The sequence below is a fragment of the Macrosteles quadrilineatus genome, unplaced genomic scaffold (assembly GCF_028750875.1).
Source record: "Macrosteles quadrilineatus isolate MER2022 unplaced genomic scaffold, UCM_ALF_1.0 Scaffold_12__1_contigs__length_5162894, whole genome shotgun sequence".
Classification (NCBI taxonomy): Eukaryota; Metazoa; Arthropoda; class Insecta; order Hemiptera; family Cicadellidae; genus Macrosteles; species Macrosteles quadrilineatus.
This window is the reverse complement of record NW_026542605.1, coordinates 3,330,099-3,348,641: the sequence shown is the minus strand read 5'-3', so window position 1 is coordinate 3,348,641 and position 18,543 is coordinate 3,330,099. Positions and strand designations below refer to the sequence as shown.

Sequence of the window (18,543 nt, the reverse complement as noted above, 5' to 3'; positions counted from 1 at the left end):
TTTGTTAATATATAATGACAAAACCAGGGCTTGGGCCTAAGATAACCAAATAACCTAGCCAGAAAGTTTGTTTGGAAATATGAATACTTACCATTCAGTAGTCACAGTCAGGGATGGATGAGACGCTGAGAGGTATGACCTCTGACCTGGGCGTGGTGGCCCCAGCGGTCACCTGACAGGTGTAAGTGCTAGAGGTACGAGGAGGGAAGTGCTGAAGAGGACGAGGCTTGTGACCAATACACCAGCCGAAGGTACGCTCGAACTCCTTTCTGAACTTGCCTAAACACAAACATTACCTACTGCAGAGTGCTTTATAGGGACTGATAAAATCTTTGACTACTGTTAGAAGTGGTTATACCGTTTTCATGTTTGCAGGTGTAGCCAGTTTTACAGTTGTAATGGACACATTGTTACAGTTACAGATAGTTCAGACCGTAGATAGATACTGTTGTAAATCAACATATCTGTTATACACCCTAGTTAGTTAACCAAATTATACTGAATGGAAGACAATGTAAGTTGGAACCATTCTGTCTCACAGTTACACAGTTCTATATATAAGATATATAGAACATAATAGTGTTAGACTATAGCACATCCTGTGAACGGCTCATTTAGCTATCTTCTACTTTTCAACAGCATATGGATTGGATATATACTTCAATATCTGAAGACAACGGTTTAACTCGAAAAGTGATTCCTAAGATAAAAAATGAAACCAAAGCATGCTACCATCTACGGATCTAAATGTGCACCATTGATTGTACCTGGATGATTGAGTCATGTAGTCTGACAACTAATTGAGATTGTTGATAGTTTTCCATAGTTTGATTACAAATTGAATATAAAACTGGCTCAAAAGTGCTGATTACTCATGATTAATCATTTCTTCTTTACAGAAGCAACGAACCTTTCATTTCAAACATGTCAAGCCCTATTTTAACAAGTCATTTAATAATTTTTTAGCATCATTTAGTACATAGATTGCTTAAAAACCTTCCCTCATAGTTTTAGGGAATATGATGATACAAAGTAGCTCATAAAATCTTCCGTAAACATTTTTAAAGTTTGCATAACAAATTACCATCAATATAGATTATAATGGAGTACGAACAATACTTTGTCCCTATAAAGATATTGACATCATGTATTCTGCCTTGCGCTAGAATGCTGCATCATGTGCTGAGTTTGTTGAATATATTTTCAAAACTAATTTTGGATTCATAAGTACCTAAGCCTTATTTTTGTACTGTTTCTGATTTTTTTTAGTTGTTTGAATTGTATGAACTTTGTATGAACTTTGTATAACACATATCACATTATTATTAATAAGATAATACTTAATAATTAATATCCAAAGATCCTAATACTTTAGTAATTTATAACACGTTTACTCTCTGTCCTAATCATTAGTAAATAGTTACAGAGAAATGTATGGACATACAAACAAACGTAGGTTGATAAAACGTAGTCAACATTGAGAAAGCACAATTTATTTAACAACTATTAACACTCCACAAACAAGCGGGATAAAAGAGTCAGTCTTTTAAACTTTGAAGCACCAAACAAAAGTAATTACCACTATACTGTAGTTGTCTAATCATGAGTGATATGGTGTACAATTTGAGCTCAAAGTATTAATCAATCAAGGATTTTTACACATCGATTTGAACATGTACATTTAAATAGATACATTTCTACACAATAATTTTACGATAAGATCACTCATATTTTATCCTCCTCTCAAAAGGTTAAAATTTTAAGATACACTCCAAGTAAATTAACTCATCAGACCGTAATACAATACAAAATTCTATAAATCCTAAAATTTATTCGATCGACACATGTTTTCAAAACTAGTCTCATTTACATAACATGAAAATATAGCAATATTTTATTTACTTCTCCTGAACACTTTTCCATATGATAAATCAATAATACTCTTCATCAACATGTAACAATAAAAAAACTAACTATTTTGCAATCTAAATTTATCTAATGAACTAGTGCCCTTAAGTATTTTTAAGTAATGAAGGCAAATGCTATGAATTTTGATCGTTAGAATTAGTTTGGATATTATATTATAGCACAGCCTTTGATGGTCTTGCAGCAAAAATATCATTATTCATCTCTAATACTACTACGTTAAGGGAGATAAATTACAATAGGGTATTCACGTTTATTACATTAACTTCACGACAATATAAAACGCCCATGGATGATGTACTACAGTAAATAGCACATTTATTTTATATAAATAAACACCTATTTTAAACACAAATATGTTTTAGTTGTAGTTTATTCAAAAACCAATTTTTTTGTGTCTTAAGTGAGTTCAAAAATGTAATTTAATGGTCAATCTCGTACTGATTACTTTCTTAGTTTGAAATTTGGTTCAAAGCTAGGTAACATTCGTTTTATTAATGAGATTATAAGAAGCTAGCCAACTTTGGAACTTCCTGTAGATACATCTTAAAAGTGCTTTTGTTAGACAAACATAACAATTAGCTAGTTATCTGTCACAATGACCGAATCTTTGATAGAAACGAATAGGCCTACTGTTTGGATAAAACTACTAAACAACCTTTGAGATTCTTAGTCATAAACATGAGACATTGGATAACACTATGACAGTGACACTAAGAGATCAATATGATGAAATACAAATCGAGAATTTACAAAGATGCGTTGTAACGGCTATCACTATCCTAAGATACATTAAAATTAATCGTATTAATTAGTTATAAAACGTGTTAAACTCTAAAATAATAACAAGTAGAAGAATAAAGTAATCCCAGTAATTAATTATGCTACTGTACTTTAAACGTCCAGTCAACTGATCAAGATAAAAAGTTAACTTATTGGTTTTGAGTAATTATTTTTTATAAACAAAAAACAATGTCATATAAACGTTAGTTCCCCGCAGTGTCAGAAATATGATTTCAAAAGAGATCTCAGTATAAAAATATTTAAAATATATCCAAATATATTATTAACTCCTATATACACTCTATCACAAACATTTGAAAATGACTTAAACACACTGATTGATTAAACACATGTAACATTAATACATAATTCGAGACCATAAATGGATCATTGGAAAAGGAACTTAAACACGTAATTCGTGGAAAAGGAAGTTCGTATGAGTTAAGATTAAATATTTACACTTCAAATATGGAACCTGTTTGTGCCAAATGTCTTTAGAGCTTTGTTGGTTTGCTATGTTCGTGTAATAGAATCTTATGTGAGTTAGAGCAATAACTCAAATGACTATTTCATTAGTTTATTACTTAGCATTCAGTAAAGCAGGTCATGTAAAGGTAGTTGCAGTGTTATTGTAGTCAGTAGCAGGTTATTTTTTTATAAAATAATAACAGTCAAAGGTAACCACTGATTGATATACACGTTGTGGATTTAGGTATTTATAAGCTTAACTTGTTTCAAGGAGTTAACATAATAAAATTTATGTAAATCCTGTAAATAATTATTAGTTTTTGGGCTTATTGGTGAAGTAAACCTTTTTGTAGTTAGTCTTAAAATATGAATATCAGTAGCAAAACACAACTAACAAAATAACTTGTAATATTCAGGTACATTTTTCATGGGAAAATGTAGTACATATATATACAAAAACAATACCCATAAAAGTTTATTTTAAGTAGTATCACTATAATAAATAATTTAGTTAAAACATACAGTAAGATATTTACAGCACATAAACCTAGAACTAACTTTAAATATTCCAATAAATAAATAAATAACGTCTTAATTGAAACATCATACATCATACATAATATGCAGTACAAAGTTCTTCTGTTTTACAACAAACATAGAGAAAGACTTATTTTGACTAGAAAGTTTACATAAATATCATGTGTAGTATGTGATGTGTGCAAGGAAATTTATATTTTTTGTATACGAGTTTTGTGGGATCTGTATCGTCATACGACCTTTTTATGTAGCACTTTACTTAATTCTTAAAATATCACTATCGCTATTTATCTTTAAATAATCTGTCACTATAATAAAATTCCACATATTCTTTGTATTTAATTTCTTTGGTAAAACTTTTTTTACAATTGATAACATTGAAATTAATTTGGCTCAAAAACCTTTTAAAACAGTGAGAAACGGCAGATTATTCATTATAAAATCTATATTGGATATGTATCATTGAATGTTTAGTAGTGTGCTCGAAATGATTTTGTTTGTTTGCAAACATTTGTAATGTTGGATTGAAGTGGTTGGGCAAACTTAAATTAGTTTTTCAGCAACAGTTTAACAATATGAATCCATAGGACCATAGGATTTGTTTATAATTAATCATTTAGAATCGAGTTATGAACTTCTAAAAAGGTGTGTCTGCAGGTATATTATTACTTGCGTCACGAAACTATGCTGATGACAACATATAATTTATATATATAATAAAACATATATATTAATGTTAACATATATATTAATTGTTTTGTACTCCTTTCCAAGAGTACTTGTTATCTCAGAAAATCCATTGACAAACTTAAAATACTTAATAACAAAAACTTACTGTAAAATGCTGAGGAATTTAGTAAATGTAATAGTCCATTTTATATTAATATACTTACTAAGTTGAAAAGCCATTCCAGTATTAAAAACCGTGCAAATCCAACAGACTTTAACGTTTACATATTATTATTAACCACTCGGTCTTTATAATTTATTGGCAGTTATAATTTAGTAATATCCTTTTATTTTAGTTGCTCCGAGTAACTGAGGTTCTCACCAGTTTACCATTTCTGAGTATTACCCAGAAGTTTAGAGATTCTCGGCAATTAACAGTCCTTGAAGATTTGAAGAGCTCAATAAGCAACATCCCTCGGTGTTTAGAAGTTACGGGTAACTACTGTCCTCGTCGAAGTTGAGGTTCTGAGTAACTATATCTCCGATGTTTAGAAGTGCTGAGTAGCTAAAGTCTTCGGGGTTTAGAGGTTCTCGATAAATACAGTCCTTGTCGAAGTTGAGGTTCTGAGTAACTATATCTCCGATGTTTAGAAGTGCTGAGTAACTACAGTCCTCGGTGTTTAGAAGTTCTTGATAAATACAGTCCTTGTCGAAGTTGAGGTTCTGAGTAACTATATCTCCGATGTTTAGAAGTGCTGAGTAGCTACATTCCTCGGTGTTTAGAAGTTCTTGATAACTACAGTCCGTGTCAAAGTTGAGGTTCTGAGTAACTATATCTCCGATTTTTAGAAGTGGTGAGTAGCTACAGTCCTCGGTGTTTAGAAGTACTTGATAACTACAGTCCTCGGTGTTAAGACGTTCTGGGTAACTACAGTCCTTGTCGAAATTTACATTCTGTGAAACTATATCTCCCACGTTTAGAAATGCTGAATAGCTACAGTCCTCGATGTTTAGAAATGCTGAGTAGCTACAGTCCTCGGAGTTTAGAAATGCTGGGTAACTATTAGCTAGAACTGTCTGTCGTTGTCCCAGGTGATGTGACGCTCAGGTATCCTGTGAGAGACGGTGAACGTGGTGGTCGCCACCCTCCTGGGTGTGTGGTACATGCTGTTATTGTGAGACTCCGAAAACGCGTTGAGATGCTGCATGCCTCCACCAACCAGACCCACGGTCGGACTCTGTCCCCCACATCTCAGAAATGCGCGTTTGTACTCACGGCGGAATTTCCCTACCAACAGACAAAGAAGAGTTACTTACTTGTGAGGAATAAGAAAACTAAACTGGACTTTGGTAGAGACATGCAGCATCCTATTTTACATTAAACATAAATCATAATACATCTGATTTGTGAATCACTAAACGTCATAATATTAACGAACAGAACAATCCTATATTCCTACTTCAACAAATTCATTTTAGATATATCATAACATTACGTTACATAGTGTTGAAACGAAGAACACACTTAAGTAAGAAAAAACGGGTTGTAGGCCACGAAACTAAAAATAAGTCTAACAGTTATCGAGAAAATTGCAGCTTGATATGTTTATTAAATGTGAAAAAAGTCGGAGCTATGATTCAAATACGTGTTGTCCATGACACTAAGACTTTGTTAGCATAAAATCTTATCTTATACTGACTGGATTTTCGTCAACCAATTTACCATTTACATGTCAGCACATTGTTTTGATTTTTAAAATGTTAATGTGATTTAAATAGGATTTTTTAACTATATTTGTGTATTTTCTATCTTAAAAAATAATGTCGTCAGACACTGTCATCATGTCATTGGACAACATGTGCAATCGTGTAGAATCCACTTATGAATTTCTAAACGTTTGTCTGCCAGAATACTATTACAGTACCTAAGTCACAAAACAATCCTGATAAGAAGATATAATGTTTATTATTTGTTTGTATTTATTTGAACATACCACTCATAAAGTTGTAGATGAGCGGGTTGACGGCGGAGTTTGCGTAGCATAGCCAATGAGACATCATGGCCAGAGCAGCCGTCGTGTCCGTCTGGGGGATGTTGTAGGTATATCTGTAACAAACAGCAATATAAAGAAAAAACTACCCCCTCGGACAAAATGCTGAAAAGTAAATTCAAACAATAAAGGTAACTCGATAATGTCAACATTTCGGGAACAGGTTTAATGCTCAGAGGTTTATAACATTTTTTGTTCACTTATTTCATATAAGATCTGAAAATATGTATAAATTAAAGAGAAATATGTCATAATACACTTTTTAAAGCTCGTTGTACTGTATGATCATCTGGGTGACAAATAAATCCCCGCAAACCGACTCTCTCTAAATAAGTCTCTCGGTTAAAGTGGCGAACCACTCAGAGAATTGCCTCTGGTGGAATCTCTATTAAAGTGAGGATTGTCTTATTTTGTTGGACAAGCATTTTGTTTTTTCATTGTACATTCAGAGTTAACGATTTCTTTCAACATGTTTGCAAAGGTCAAATAAAGTTTTGCTGTTTCTAATATTTATATAAAAAATTAATTATTAAAAGAAACAAGTCTTGTTTATCTGCTTCGACTACATCTTTATTTCACATATTTCTAAGAAAGAAAGAAATAATTATCGCATAAACCTACTTCAAATAAAAAAAGTATCATTATAATCTATAAGTATCATTAATAACATAATATGCGTACACTCTCGAATCATTTTCAACATCATCAAAAATTAATTAAATAAACCATAACACTGATAAGACATAATTTGGCCTTATCAAATTGGGGCGTCAATTGGCATCGTTACATGTCGTAGAATGTGCCAAAGCCCATCATGTGTCTTCTTCTCCAATTGGTTTCAAAGAAAATGTGTTAAATGGCCTCAAATAAATACGACAAATCAGTTAGACACATATCTCTTGCTTCATTAACTCCGACGACTGCCCTGCCAAAGAACTAAAACGTGTTTTTATTAATAATTTAAAATTATTATCGGAATTTCATATAAATTGCTGGTCAAAGGGACTATTATATAGGGATTTGCTCAATCTGAAGCGTTAATGCCATGTGAGATCCAGGTCTGGATTCTTGAAGCGGTTGTTGTTTGTCATTAAGCTATTAATTAACTGATATATAACAAAAGCTTGACTCAAGATCTCCTAAAATAAAGTATAAATGCTAATGTTTATACTTAAGTACTGCTTACCTAAGTAGAGAAAGTAGATGCACAGGGAAGTAGCAGACGGCGAACATGATGACTACCGCCACCAACATCTTAGCAGCCTTCCTACGAGACCTCAGCTGGCCTTGAGTCGTGGTGTTGGCGAGAGTCAGCCTCCGCTTGTTCAGAGCTGAAAATATTGTGAAAAAAACAAATATAAGGAACGTAGGAACAAATAAATTCACCTCAGGATGTGTTATTGTGTAAGAACAACGAACAAAGTTAATGCAACGATGATTTACTCAATTAAATGTTGTTAATTCAATTAAGATATTTTTTTTTATCCGTAGAATATTATATTCAATAGAAAAAAATATGTCAGAAAATGACCAAGCAAGTAGGTTGATTAATAAAAGAAAATGTTAATCTACGGTGACAAAAAAGTCTGGAGACGGCTTAATATCTTGGTAACTAAATCCGTTAGAAAATTCAAATCTTTCACATCAACTTATATTTATACAAACTACTTTTTGCAAGCTTTGCCATTTTTTGACCTCCACCAGGGGACGACCCACGAGGAGTAGGTACATAATCCTTAATGTAATCATAGGCTGATATGCACATCATTTCAAAGGTCTGGTCAACTGGAGTTCATTGCCGGAAACCACGTCTCAAAAGGTTCATCCGTTACAAAATGGTGGCTGTCCAAATATCTTGTGGAATATACCTGCACAGGCCTTAGTATTGGTAAATACTCGTGGTCAACATCACCTTTTGAGACGTGGTTTCCGGCAATGAACTCCACTTGACTAGCCCTTTAAAATGATGCGCATATCAACCTATGCTTACGTTAAAGATTATGTACCTACTCCTTGTAAGACCAAATGGCTAGCGTAACAAATGACTCCTGATGGAGGCCAAAAATTAGTAATGGTTGCAAAAAGTAGTTTTCATAAACGTAAGTTGATGTGAAAGGTTTGAGTTATAATGGATTTAGTTAAACAAATATTAAGTTGTTTCCAGACTTTTTTGTCACCCTGTCAGTCGTTTTTAAATGTTTTTTTTTAAGTTTTTCTACAAACTTTGTAAAAATTTAACCCTTTATTGATCCTAAAGGTAGATGTAGCTGATACGTTGTAATCAGTTACACTCACAGTTAGTGCAAGCAATGTTGGTCTGAGTGTGTATGTTGACAGTTTCTGAGTGACCAGGAATGTTGTCCGACTTCCACAACACTCTGACGATCTGCCAGTAGGCGACTGACATGAACAGCAGTGGGAACGTGTACAGCAGAACTATCTTGAGGGTGTTAAACGTCATCTCAGCCTGGTAGGACCATGAGGGAACACACTGGGTGAAGTAGATGACGTCTACCTTCAGCTCCTTCTTGACTGTAGTGAGCACTATCAGCTCCGGTATGTCTGTAGGTAAGCAACCGATTAAATCAAACATACGTGTAAATTGACCAATATATTGTGGTTTGATCCCTATTGCAAGTAAACGTGTCAGAATTTATTGTTCATCATTTCTCTAGAAGTGTAGGTATCAATTGAAGGTAATTTTGTACTTTCTATAGAGTAGTATTAAATTATGAAATTAGGTTGAACATAATACGTTAAGGACTTTCCGACCTACATATCAACAAAAAATACATCAACATTTATTTTTACACAAAATCTTTCAAATTTAATAATGTTCCCTCAAAACACGATGATAATTTTCAGCAATTAATGCAAATAAGGTAAATGTGTAATATTAACTAGGCTATGTTAAATGTTTTTATATGTGAATAGTAACCGTGTTGAGAATGCAAAATAATTTTTGGTTGAGGAAATCTTTGGATTTACACATGTTTATGAAACAACTACCAAAAAAAGTTACAGGACCTGTTAATTAAGGTGAAATATTAATTGAATATAAACATGATAAATTCATTTAAAACGAAACCTTTAACCATTTAAAGTGTTACAAACAATTTATAACTATAATACGAGAATTATGATTTAGACAACTTAAACACTATAAATGCGTACCAAACATGAGAGCCAGCAGCCAAATGATGAATATAGCAGTTTTTGCCCTGCTCGTGGTAGACTTGAACTTGAGAGGGAAGCAGATGGCGTACCATCGATCTACTGAGATAAAAGTCAAAGTCAACACTGATACAGCCACTGACACCGTCTGGAACAGAGAAAATTCCTTATATAGGCCTTACAAGGAACCTTTTACAAGGAAGACATTTAAATGCGTATGCGACGAACACCTTCATAGAACATGACGCGTTCATGTTCCAGGAGGACTTAACTAGGCCTATATAACGATTTTTTTTTAGTGTCGTACTCGTAGATCCAAATAGTTATTAAAAATAAAAGCAAAATTTGTATGCTTAACATTTTCTGTTATATGTGTACCAAATTGAAGTGAAATATATACATTCTTTCAGAAGATGAAAGCCATAGTTCTGAATAATGTTTATGAACATGTTTCGTCTTCTTTAAAAATAAAGTGTAAACAAGTCAAATCTACCATTTTCAGAAGTGGATACCTTTTTATAATGTTTGTATACTATTATTTAGACGTAAATGATGCATTTCGGTTATAGATTTTCAATTCATATTTTCTGTATAAGGCGTATAAGGACTCTTAGGTAAGCAATTATGAATGCCTTTAATTATACTAGATTTTACGATTTCTAAAGTCAAATTAAGTGAAGATGCAGTATAAACAAAAAAAATTTAAAAATAATTTGAAAATAGTTATGAGAGTACATAAAGAATAGAGAAAACGTTCAATAAAACATCTACGAGTCTATGGATGAATATTTATCAATTAATAGGTAGGTGTAAGCATTGATTAGATACTGTATACGCAATAGTGCAACTCAATGTAAGAACAAGGGAGGAGTGAGAGTGGTAGTAATGGTTAGATCTTACAGTTTTGGAACATGTCCAAATGGATATATTTACTGTTATACTTCAACCAACCCTTTTACTGATATAATTAGTTTTAATTTTATAATTCTATACTTAAATTTTTAGTAGTTTTTTTTTTAACTTTGGCATTACACAAAGTGATATGACAATTGCCCAGACGAAATAACATTGTTTTATAAATCGATGAGTTTATTGTTTAGTATCTAAGGTTTATCAAACAACTCAAATAATCCTTAAAGTATCACTATTTGTAGCAAGGAACATCCTAACTTAAGAACTGAAACTAATATGTGAATGAAAGAGCTTTACTTCAGCTATATTTAGTGTTTCATAAACAATGTCGGTTTATGGGAACATACATTTTGCTGTAAATTAAGCAACTTGTCAACATGTTGTTGATGTTGTGGAGGACGTGATGGAATGGTCAACACTCATAACATGTGTCATGTGTTAGGAACAAAAGTGCTTTCCCATAAATATCTCAAGCGGTTATGCAGCCATAAACATTGTCGACAACTTAACTTGTTTCTGACTCTACCTTATGGCAGTCTAGAATATCACATCGAACTTAACACTCATGTATCTGTATAATGTATCGTAATCCAAGCCACATATACTACATGAGTAATATACTTTAATCGCAAGCTTTATATATATTTTCAATCCTTACAGCCATATATTTTTTTGTTTTCTTGTTTCTATTATAACAATACGAAATTTGGGTTAATTTATTCTACTGTAGTATTGTAAGTAGTAAGTTGATTCCTACATTTAAAGTGAAGATTGTATATTACAGATATTGCGTAACTTTACCACAAAAGATATTTAATACAACTATAACCAACATATTTTATACATAAACAAACTTAAATGAAACTCCTTATTACAATTCTACATAAAGTATAAATCTCAACGAAAACAAGGAATAGTGTAAAAGTAGAGCCAGTAAAGCCCTAATAAAATATTAAAGGGGAAAGAACAAATTCACGTTTCTTTGAGTTGTGTGCTGAGCATCAAGTAAAAGAAAAATACATTACGCCGAGTTAAATAATATAATAAATAGATGAGGTTGTTTTACAAAGGCATAAACATTTCAATGATATAATCTTTTATTAATATAAATACAACTTTTTGGCTCAAATTTGCAGTTTGATGGATAAAATTAATGTAATAATTTGTCTTAACTAACAGAAGGTATTATTGAATAATAACACCTTCTGTTAGTTAAGACAAATTATTACGTTGTAGATAACTGCGCCAATAAGAGAGAGGGAATGCTACGTTATTTTGAATTTTTTTTATGAAACACTTATTTGTATGATGAGATATTCAATTATGATATGGCAAATAAATGTTGCTATTCCAAAATATAATTACCATTGTATGTGTGGCAGAACAATCTAAACAGCCATAAGGATGGTCGTTGATTAAAAGTTAATGTAATGAGTCTAGACTGTTTTGTTCCGACGGAAATATAAATAAAAGTAAATTTAATCACTCTAAGCTCTTGTTTAGTCACTTTGTACATCAGCTTGCAAAACAAATTTGATATAGGCTATTAACTTGGATTGTTTTTCACATTACTTCAGGCTAGACCTAGGGGTTGCGGCATTATCACTTAGATAAAATCCATCGGTGATTTGACGGGGATCGAACCCGGGACCTCAGGGACCGAAGTCCCGCGCTCTAACCACTACGCCAGCTCGCTCCTTAATTAAACTCATATTAAGAGTATTAGAGTTGAACCTTGCACAGTAGCGTCAAAAACCTGTTTTCAAAACAAAGTCAATAATGCTATTCACCGTTCAAAGATTGTGTTTATTTTCTATAACATGAATACAACTATTCGGAATATTTATATCATAAAGAAAGAGTGACTTACCTTCCTAAATCGGGTTATTACTATAGAAAAAAACCTTAGTCATTTCAATATTCGTTTTCATTACCCGTCGGTCCCATGTTTGCAATCTGATTGTGTTAAAACGTTCAACTAAATGATTAGCTGCTAATTTCATTACACATTTTGAACAGTTATAAAGAAAGTAAGTTATCATCATTGGATTTTTGAATATGAACTTTATAAATAGATCTAACGCCAGGGGGAAGAAGCCCAAAAAAGAATTCCCTTTTCGACATTTGTCCATTTACTAGTTTTAAACTGAAAAAGCGAGTAAAAAATGAATATTAAAGATAAAACCCCTTATTTTATTGAGTATATTAAACAATTATTAAAAAAAACTGTTGCTTGATATTGCAACTTTGTAGTAAGTGCAAACAATGCAATCAATGTGTACTGCCTTAAAATTACTTTGATTAAATTAAAAACAGTATTGAAAATCTGCTGGTTGCTGACCTACTTTCACTCAGTCAACGTCTTCAAAAAGAGTTGGGATGATAGGTGCTATTTTAAACTCTTTGAATCAAGATCTAAACGTGGTGTAAATATTTTCCTAACCAGCTAGATGATGTCAGCTTCAATTCGGAGTTGAAAGAACTACTGTTATTTAACAGTGTGAACAAATGAACATACACTTTATAGGTTTTAACTCCAGCCTATTTTATGGTACCTTTATTCAAACAAAAAATAACTAATAACGGTTATAAGCAACTTTAAATGATAGTATGCTGTAATTTAATGATATGAGATGTTTATCACTCGATTGTTAATCGATTGCTTTATCCACATAATTGCTCTTAACTAAACGTATAATTAAAGATGGTCATAATGGAGTTTATAATGGAGCTTTTTGTCGCTTTTTTGCCGACAGTAGCCAGTCGTGTCATCTGTAAATGATTTGAACAATAGCAAAGATCTATAGGTATGACTTTTCAAATAACAATTTTATTTATTTTACTCAAAAATAATAAATCAGCATTTATAGTATAGATACCTTTATCAAAACTTTGATGTTATGTTGAAGGTATCATAATACCTTATGATCATTCCCTCCATTCCAACTAATATTTTTTTAACAACGACCCTTTTAGATTTTTATGATAAAAAAATAATATAATTTAAGGGACAAAATATAGAAAATGTCATTTTGGAATAAAATAACTTTTTATATTTTTACCGAACTTTTTTGGGCCCAATTATTAATAATAATAACTTTATGGTAAATTGATTTTTCACGAGGAACAATTTGTTCTATTTCAATACCACCCTTTCTAAAAAAAACAAACATTAATTTCATAGATAATTATCTAAAAATAGTAACAGCAGTCCTAAAATTTAAAAATTACAGTAAAAGTTTCTTAACTGAAATATATATATTAAATGTTTGATCAAAAGCGTTCAAAAACATAAATTTGACTAACCATAACGTTGTAGGGTAAGCATTGGATGATAAATGAAACAAAGAGCGCATATGTACAACTTTTCATTTTAGGAGAGCATTTTTCGACAAGTTTATGAAACCTATCAACATGTAACGTTATCAATGTGTAGTACATAAAAGAACGAACAGCATTTTGTTAAAGTATCAGGAAGTACAGCTCCACTAACTGACAGCTGGTACGTAAACATATTGACATGATTTCGTTAGGAAAGCCATTTACTCGTAATTTTTAATGTCAACAAATTTCATGTGTAAAGAGAATGATCAAAACTATTAGATGTTATGCATTCAAAACGCATTAACTGTTGCAGTTGTAATTTAGCTTGTTAAAGCGAATTTTACAGTACATTGTAACAATTCAAATAGTAAAAATATATACATTTACAACCAATTATTAGTCCAAAAGCAAATACATATTATTGGATGTCACAGGCAAGATTATATATTCTATATGTTCTCATCAGGAAATCTCCTAATAAAAAAATTCCATTGAAACTTAAATATGCATTGACGAATTGGTAAAACGGCCAACCAAGGTATACTTTCTCTGTCCAGTAAACATCACATAACTCTCCAGATTCAAACCTTAACGGAGAAAGTAGAGTATATTTAACATCATAATATTAGTAGGACTGATCATTAACATTTGTGGGGTTAAAATTGGATTATTCTAGAGTTGGTCAGTAGTTTAGCACACAATGAGGTACAGACGGGTTATTTTTAACTGTTTAAAATCAATACTTTCGTTCTCACAAGACAGTCTAAACATTTATATTAGCAATTGAGTCTTGTTTGGTTGTACAAGACCAAACATGCCTACTTGTCTACTTAGAATTGACGAGCTAATATTCAATCCAACCGTACCCCATTTAGTTCAAATATTACACATAGTATTTTAAAGTTTAAGTCTGTTTAACTTAAAACTATTTATTAAGCATGATAAATATTGATCGATTTTAGCATAATCATTGATTTTCATTGGTATGTACAAGTACTGAAGTAAATTAAGAAAAACTGTGTTTAATGTTATTTTTTAAATGCAGGAAATCAAATTTAAAAGGTTTAAGAGGTTTGAATTTGTTCTATATTCATGTGTACCCGATGTTCTTAATATTTTGAAATTTCCTTTGTGATCCCATAGAAGCAAGGGTTCAAATATTAATATTATCATTCTATAACCTCAGCCTTTAATTATAAACTGATTATTTTTGGTTATTAGATGTTATTCTATGTTAAAAAAATGTAAATAAAGTTAGCTGAGTTTGAATTATGACATAAAACAGTGCATCCACTTAATTCTTAGTAAAATAGTACACGAAGCCCTTCTTTTAATATCACATCTTTACTGCCTACAAAGATTAGAATGTAAGAATTTTAACCACAACTATCATTTATTGGTTTTGTCGTATGAATTGAATATAAAACTTGATTTCCTTTGTTTACATAAACCCCTTTAAATATCTTATTTACGGGGTTTTTCAGCTAACCAATTCATGACTTGTGTACCAGTTTTACAAATTTGATTTGTATAAACAGATATATTTTTATGTAAATTTTATTGGTGATACTACAATAATGCAACTATGATACAATTTAATTGGAACAAAACCCTGTTGTGGATCTGCTGAATAATCGCTTGTTTTGGAGATATAAATCTGAAAATTATATTTTATAAGGGTTTTATTGAAGGCTTGGATTCATCAACGAAGTGTCTGCTTTCAACACAGGAAGAACAAAGGCGGTTTTTGTTGTGTATTGTGAGTGAAACCAGACAGCACTTCACAGATTCATCCCTGAGAAAGAAGCTGTTGAATTTCATGTTTTGGAGTGTGTTTTGGCAACGTTTCATTATTGTTGGGAACGCGGGTAAGACAAATGGATAATATTAGCGATTTGTTGAGTTGACACTAATACAATTCAAAATTGTTGTTTAAAATATAATTCAATGTATAAATATATTACTTCCCACCACAGTAACTTGTGAACCATTAGTCTAGTTAAAGAGAGGATACTATTTAAATGGTTTAACTGTATACTATACCATTGGGTAGTTGTAAACTAAGTTTTCATGGCTATGAGCCAAGCATATATGCAATTCCATTTAACTGTAAAATCCTTAATAGGTATTTCCGTTAGTTTGTGTAGGAAATCTTCAACTTTTGAGAGCTTACAATAATATAAGCACATCCTAATATTAAATAAATTGTATTTTATCATTTGATAATTTGTCTATATAAAAACAGCTATGATCCGTCCATACAAAAATGTGTACAGTGTCATTTTGTCATATTTTCTGGTATTACCCTTTTGTACACAAAGGATGTTTGAACAAGTGTTATTCCAACGAAAAATCATTAGTGTTACCTTTTCTGAATGGACTTACCTGGAAATATAAAACGATTTTGCACAATGCAAGTCCCATAAACCAAGTCTCAGTGACATCCCAGATGACAGTTGGAGGCAGGCAGAATAAGATGACCATGAAATCTGCCACGGCCAGGTTGACGATGAAGTAGTTGGTAACCGTGCGCATCGTGGGATTGCTGAACAAATGCAGATTATATTATTTAAATTGTAGGCCCAGTTTGAAAATAGTAACATTAGAAACCATAACTTTGACTAGTTTTGTTTGGTTGGTGGCACACAACTATATTGTTTAAAACTTTTCAAATGAAAATGTCAAAAGTATTGTTTTGGATGAATGTTGTATACCTTGAAAAATTGTCTTAGAGTCCTAAATTCAAATTGAGTTTCTCAAAGCTAGTTTATAGGGTCAACATCTAAAGTCAACAAATTCCTTGACCACCTGACTAAGCTTGGTAAGCCAATTAGAGCGTCGACAACAAGTTCTCCACTGGTTCCCTCAAATAAGACTTCCTCTCACTTTGTGTGTCACTTGTTGTTGTAACTTTTGCATCATTACTATATCCTCTTATAGCCAACAATCAGGCTAGAGGAATATGACAATGTGAACTTAAATCAGTAAATAGGCAAAATAAATTTAAAAAAATTTATTCTCAATCTTAACCCTGAAAACTAACAAATCTTCACATTCTGTATGTACCTCATGAACTTCCAAGTTGGCAGTTTGTCTAAGAGGCTTAGAAAAACTCAATTACATCTAGGGATAATGTTTATATATATTCGTCAAATATATAACTAAACAAAACTCTCAGTTTCTGACCTGTAAACAGCGACACAGACGAGAGCGTTGCCCACCAGTCCCACCACGAACACCAGCACATGCATACCAATCAGCACACACTCGTAGAGGTTGGGTGAGATGTGCTTCTCTATCAGGTCTATGTAGTCGGCGTTGTCGATGCAGTAGTCATTGCTGCAGCTGACGTTAGTCTTGTTGTAGCCGGAGGAGTTGTCGTCCGGAGACAGAGACGACGTCTCGTAGTCGTACAAGCCCGACAGCTCGAGGTCCATGGTGATGAGTTCACGGGTCTGAGGAGGGAGGTGATGTCATTTCTGAAAAAGAGGGGAAGTTACTGTTTCAACAAGTCATTTGAATGCTGGTTCTAAGTTACTAGTAAAATTTTGTTATTCCAATATGCCAGTGTCTATACAAAAAAATATGAAATATACAAAGGAAAACTGAAAGCCTTTGCAGGGTGACACAGGATGAGGTTCATAGAAAACTTCGATGAAAAACTGTAATTGAATGTATTGAAGAATACGCATATAGCTTTTTACATCATCACACGTCGCTCAACATATGTAATGCGAAGACTTAAAAAATAATTCAAATCAAATAATGGAAAGAAATAATTCAAAATAATTATGCATCAGCTCTTATCACCGAGGGAAATGTTGCTTTTAGTCATATATATATATATAATAAGTTACGTAATAAATTTTTAACTAATTACTCACTATAATTTAGTATACCATATTCGTTCTCTGAAGATGAGCAAAGAGCTTTAGGTAAAATAAGTAATTCCTTGAATCAGGTTTTTATTGGTTAATATTTTGTTATAGTATATTTTTTAAACACAGTATACATTTAAGTAAAAATCTATTTGATTAGATTTAACAGGCCTACGTGACCAAAAGAACTAAAAGTTTTTATAGGAAAAAATAATTTATAACCAAATCTAAAGGAAAACATGTTTTAAGTAGTATAGTGGGTAGGCTATTTAAAAATCTAAATAAATTAAACGAGCTGTTGGCCCGTCCTACGTACGGGAATTGAGTAGTCAATTAAAACTGAATATGATTCAGAACAGCTAGTTTACAACTTGGTGGCCGATTCACACACACTGGCTTTGAGTACAGTAGCTATAGGCTGCATAGGCCTACTATCACTTACCGTACCTTATTTTACCACCTTGGCCACTGAAACCTCTGAAATGATTCTGGCCTCCCGTTCTCTTCTATCCCCTGCCATTTCTGGATGACAGGAAGACAGGAAGATACCAGACTGAAGATGTCTTTCATTACTTGGTCTTCCAAGTGGTCGTCTACCTTGTAGTACTAATTGGAATACAATTTTAAAAGTTGACGACGTATCTTCTCTCCGCCATGCAAAGCCTGCCCAGCCCATCCGAGATCCAAGCCTTTTGGTCTTCTTTTGGAATGTACCCCTTTATCAAGTTTCTGAATCATACAGTACTACTGGGATGGTTATGATATGGTATGAATCGATTTGGGTTTCTACTGACACCCTGCGGCTTACTGGTCAGTTTTCT

At 32.3% G+C, this 18,543-nt stretch overlaps 1 protein-coding gene across 2 annotated transcripts in view; it reads right to left on the bottom strand.

Annotated features, from left to right (window-relative positions):
* The window catches only part of LOC129004853 (orexin receptor type 2-like), a 281,963-nt gene that overhangs the window by 1,223 nt on the left and 262,197 nt on the right, over nt 1–18,543 (bottom strand). For both annotated transcript variants that reach the window (XM_054433528.1, XM_054433527.1), the window contains 7 exons: nt 17,031–17,323; nt 16,230–16,389; nt 9,609–9,756; nt 8,730–8,996; nt 7,621–7,765; nt 6,378–6,490; nt 92–279 (listed from right to left, as the gene is read on the bottom strand). In XM_054433528.1, coding sequence (XP_054289503.1) covers nt 95–279; nt 6,378–6,490; nt 7,621–7,765; nt 8,730–8,996; nt 9,609–9,756; nt 16,230–16,389; nt 17,031–17,281 — 1,269 coding nt within the window. In that variant the 5' untranslated portion in view covers nt 17,282–17,323 and the 3' untranslated portion in view covers nt 92–94. The remainder of the gene's footprint in view (nt 1–91; nt 280–6,377; nt 6,491–7,620; nt 7,766–8,729; nt 8,997–9,608; nt 9,757–16,229; nt 16,390–17,030; nt 17,324–18,543) is intronic.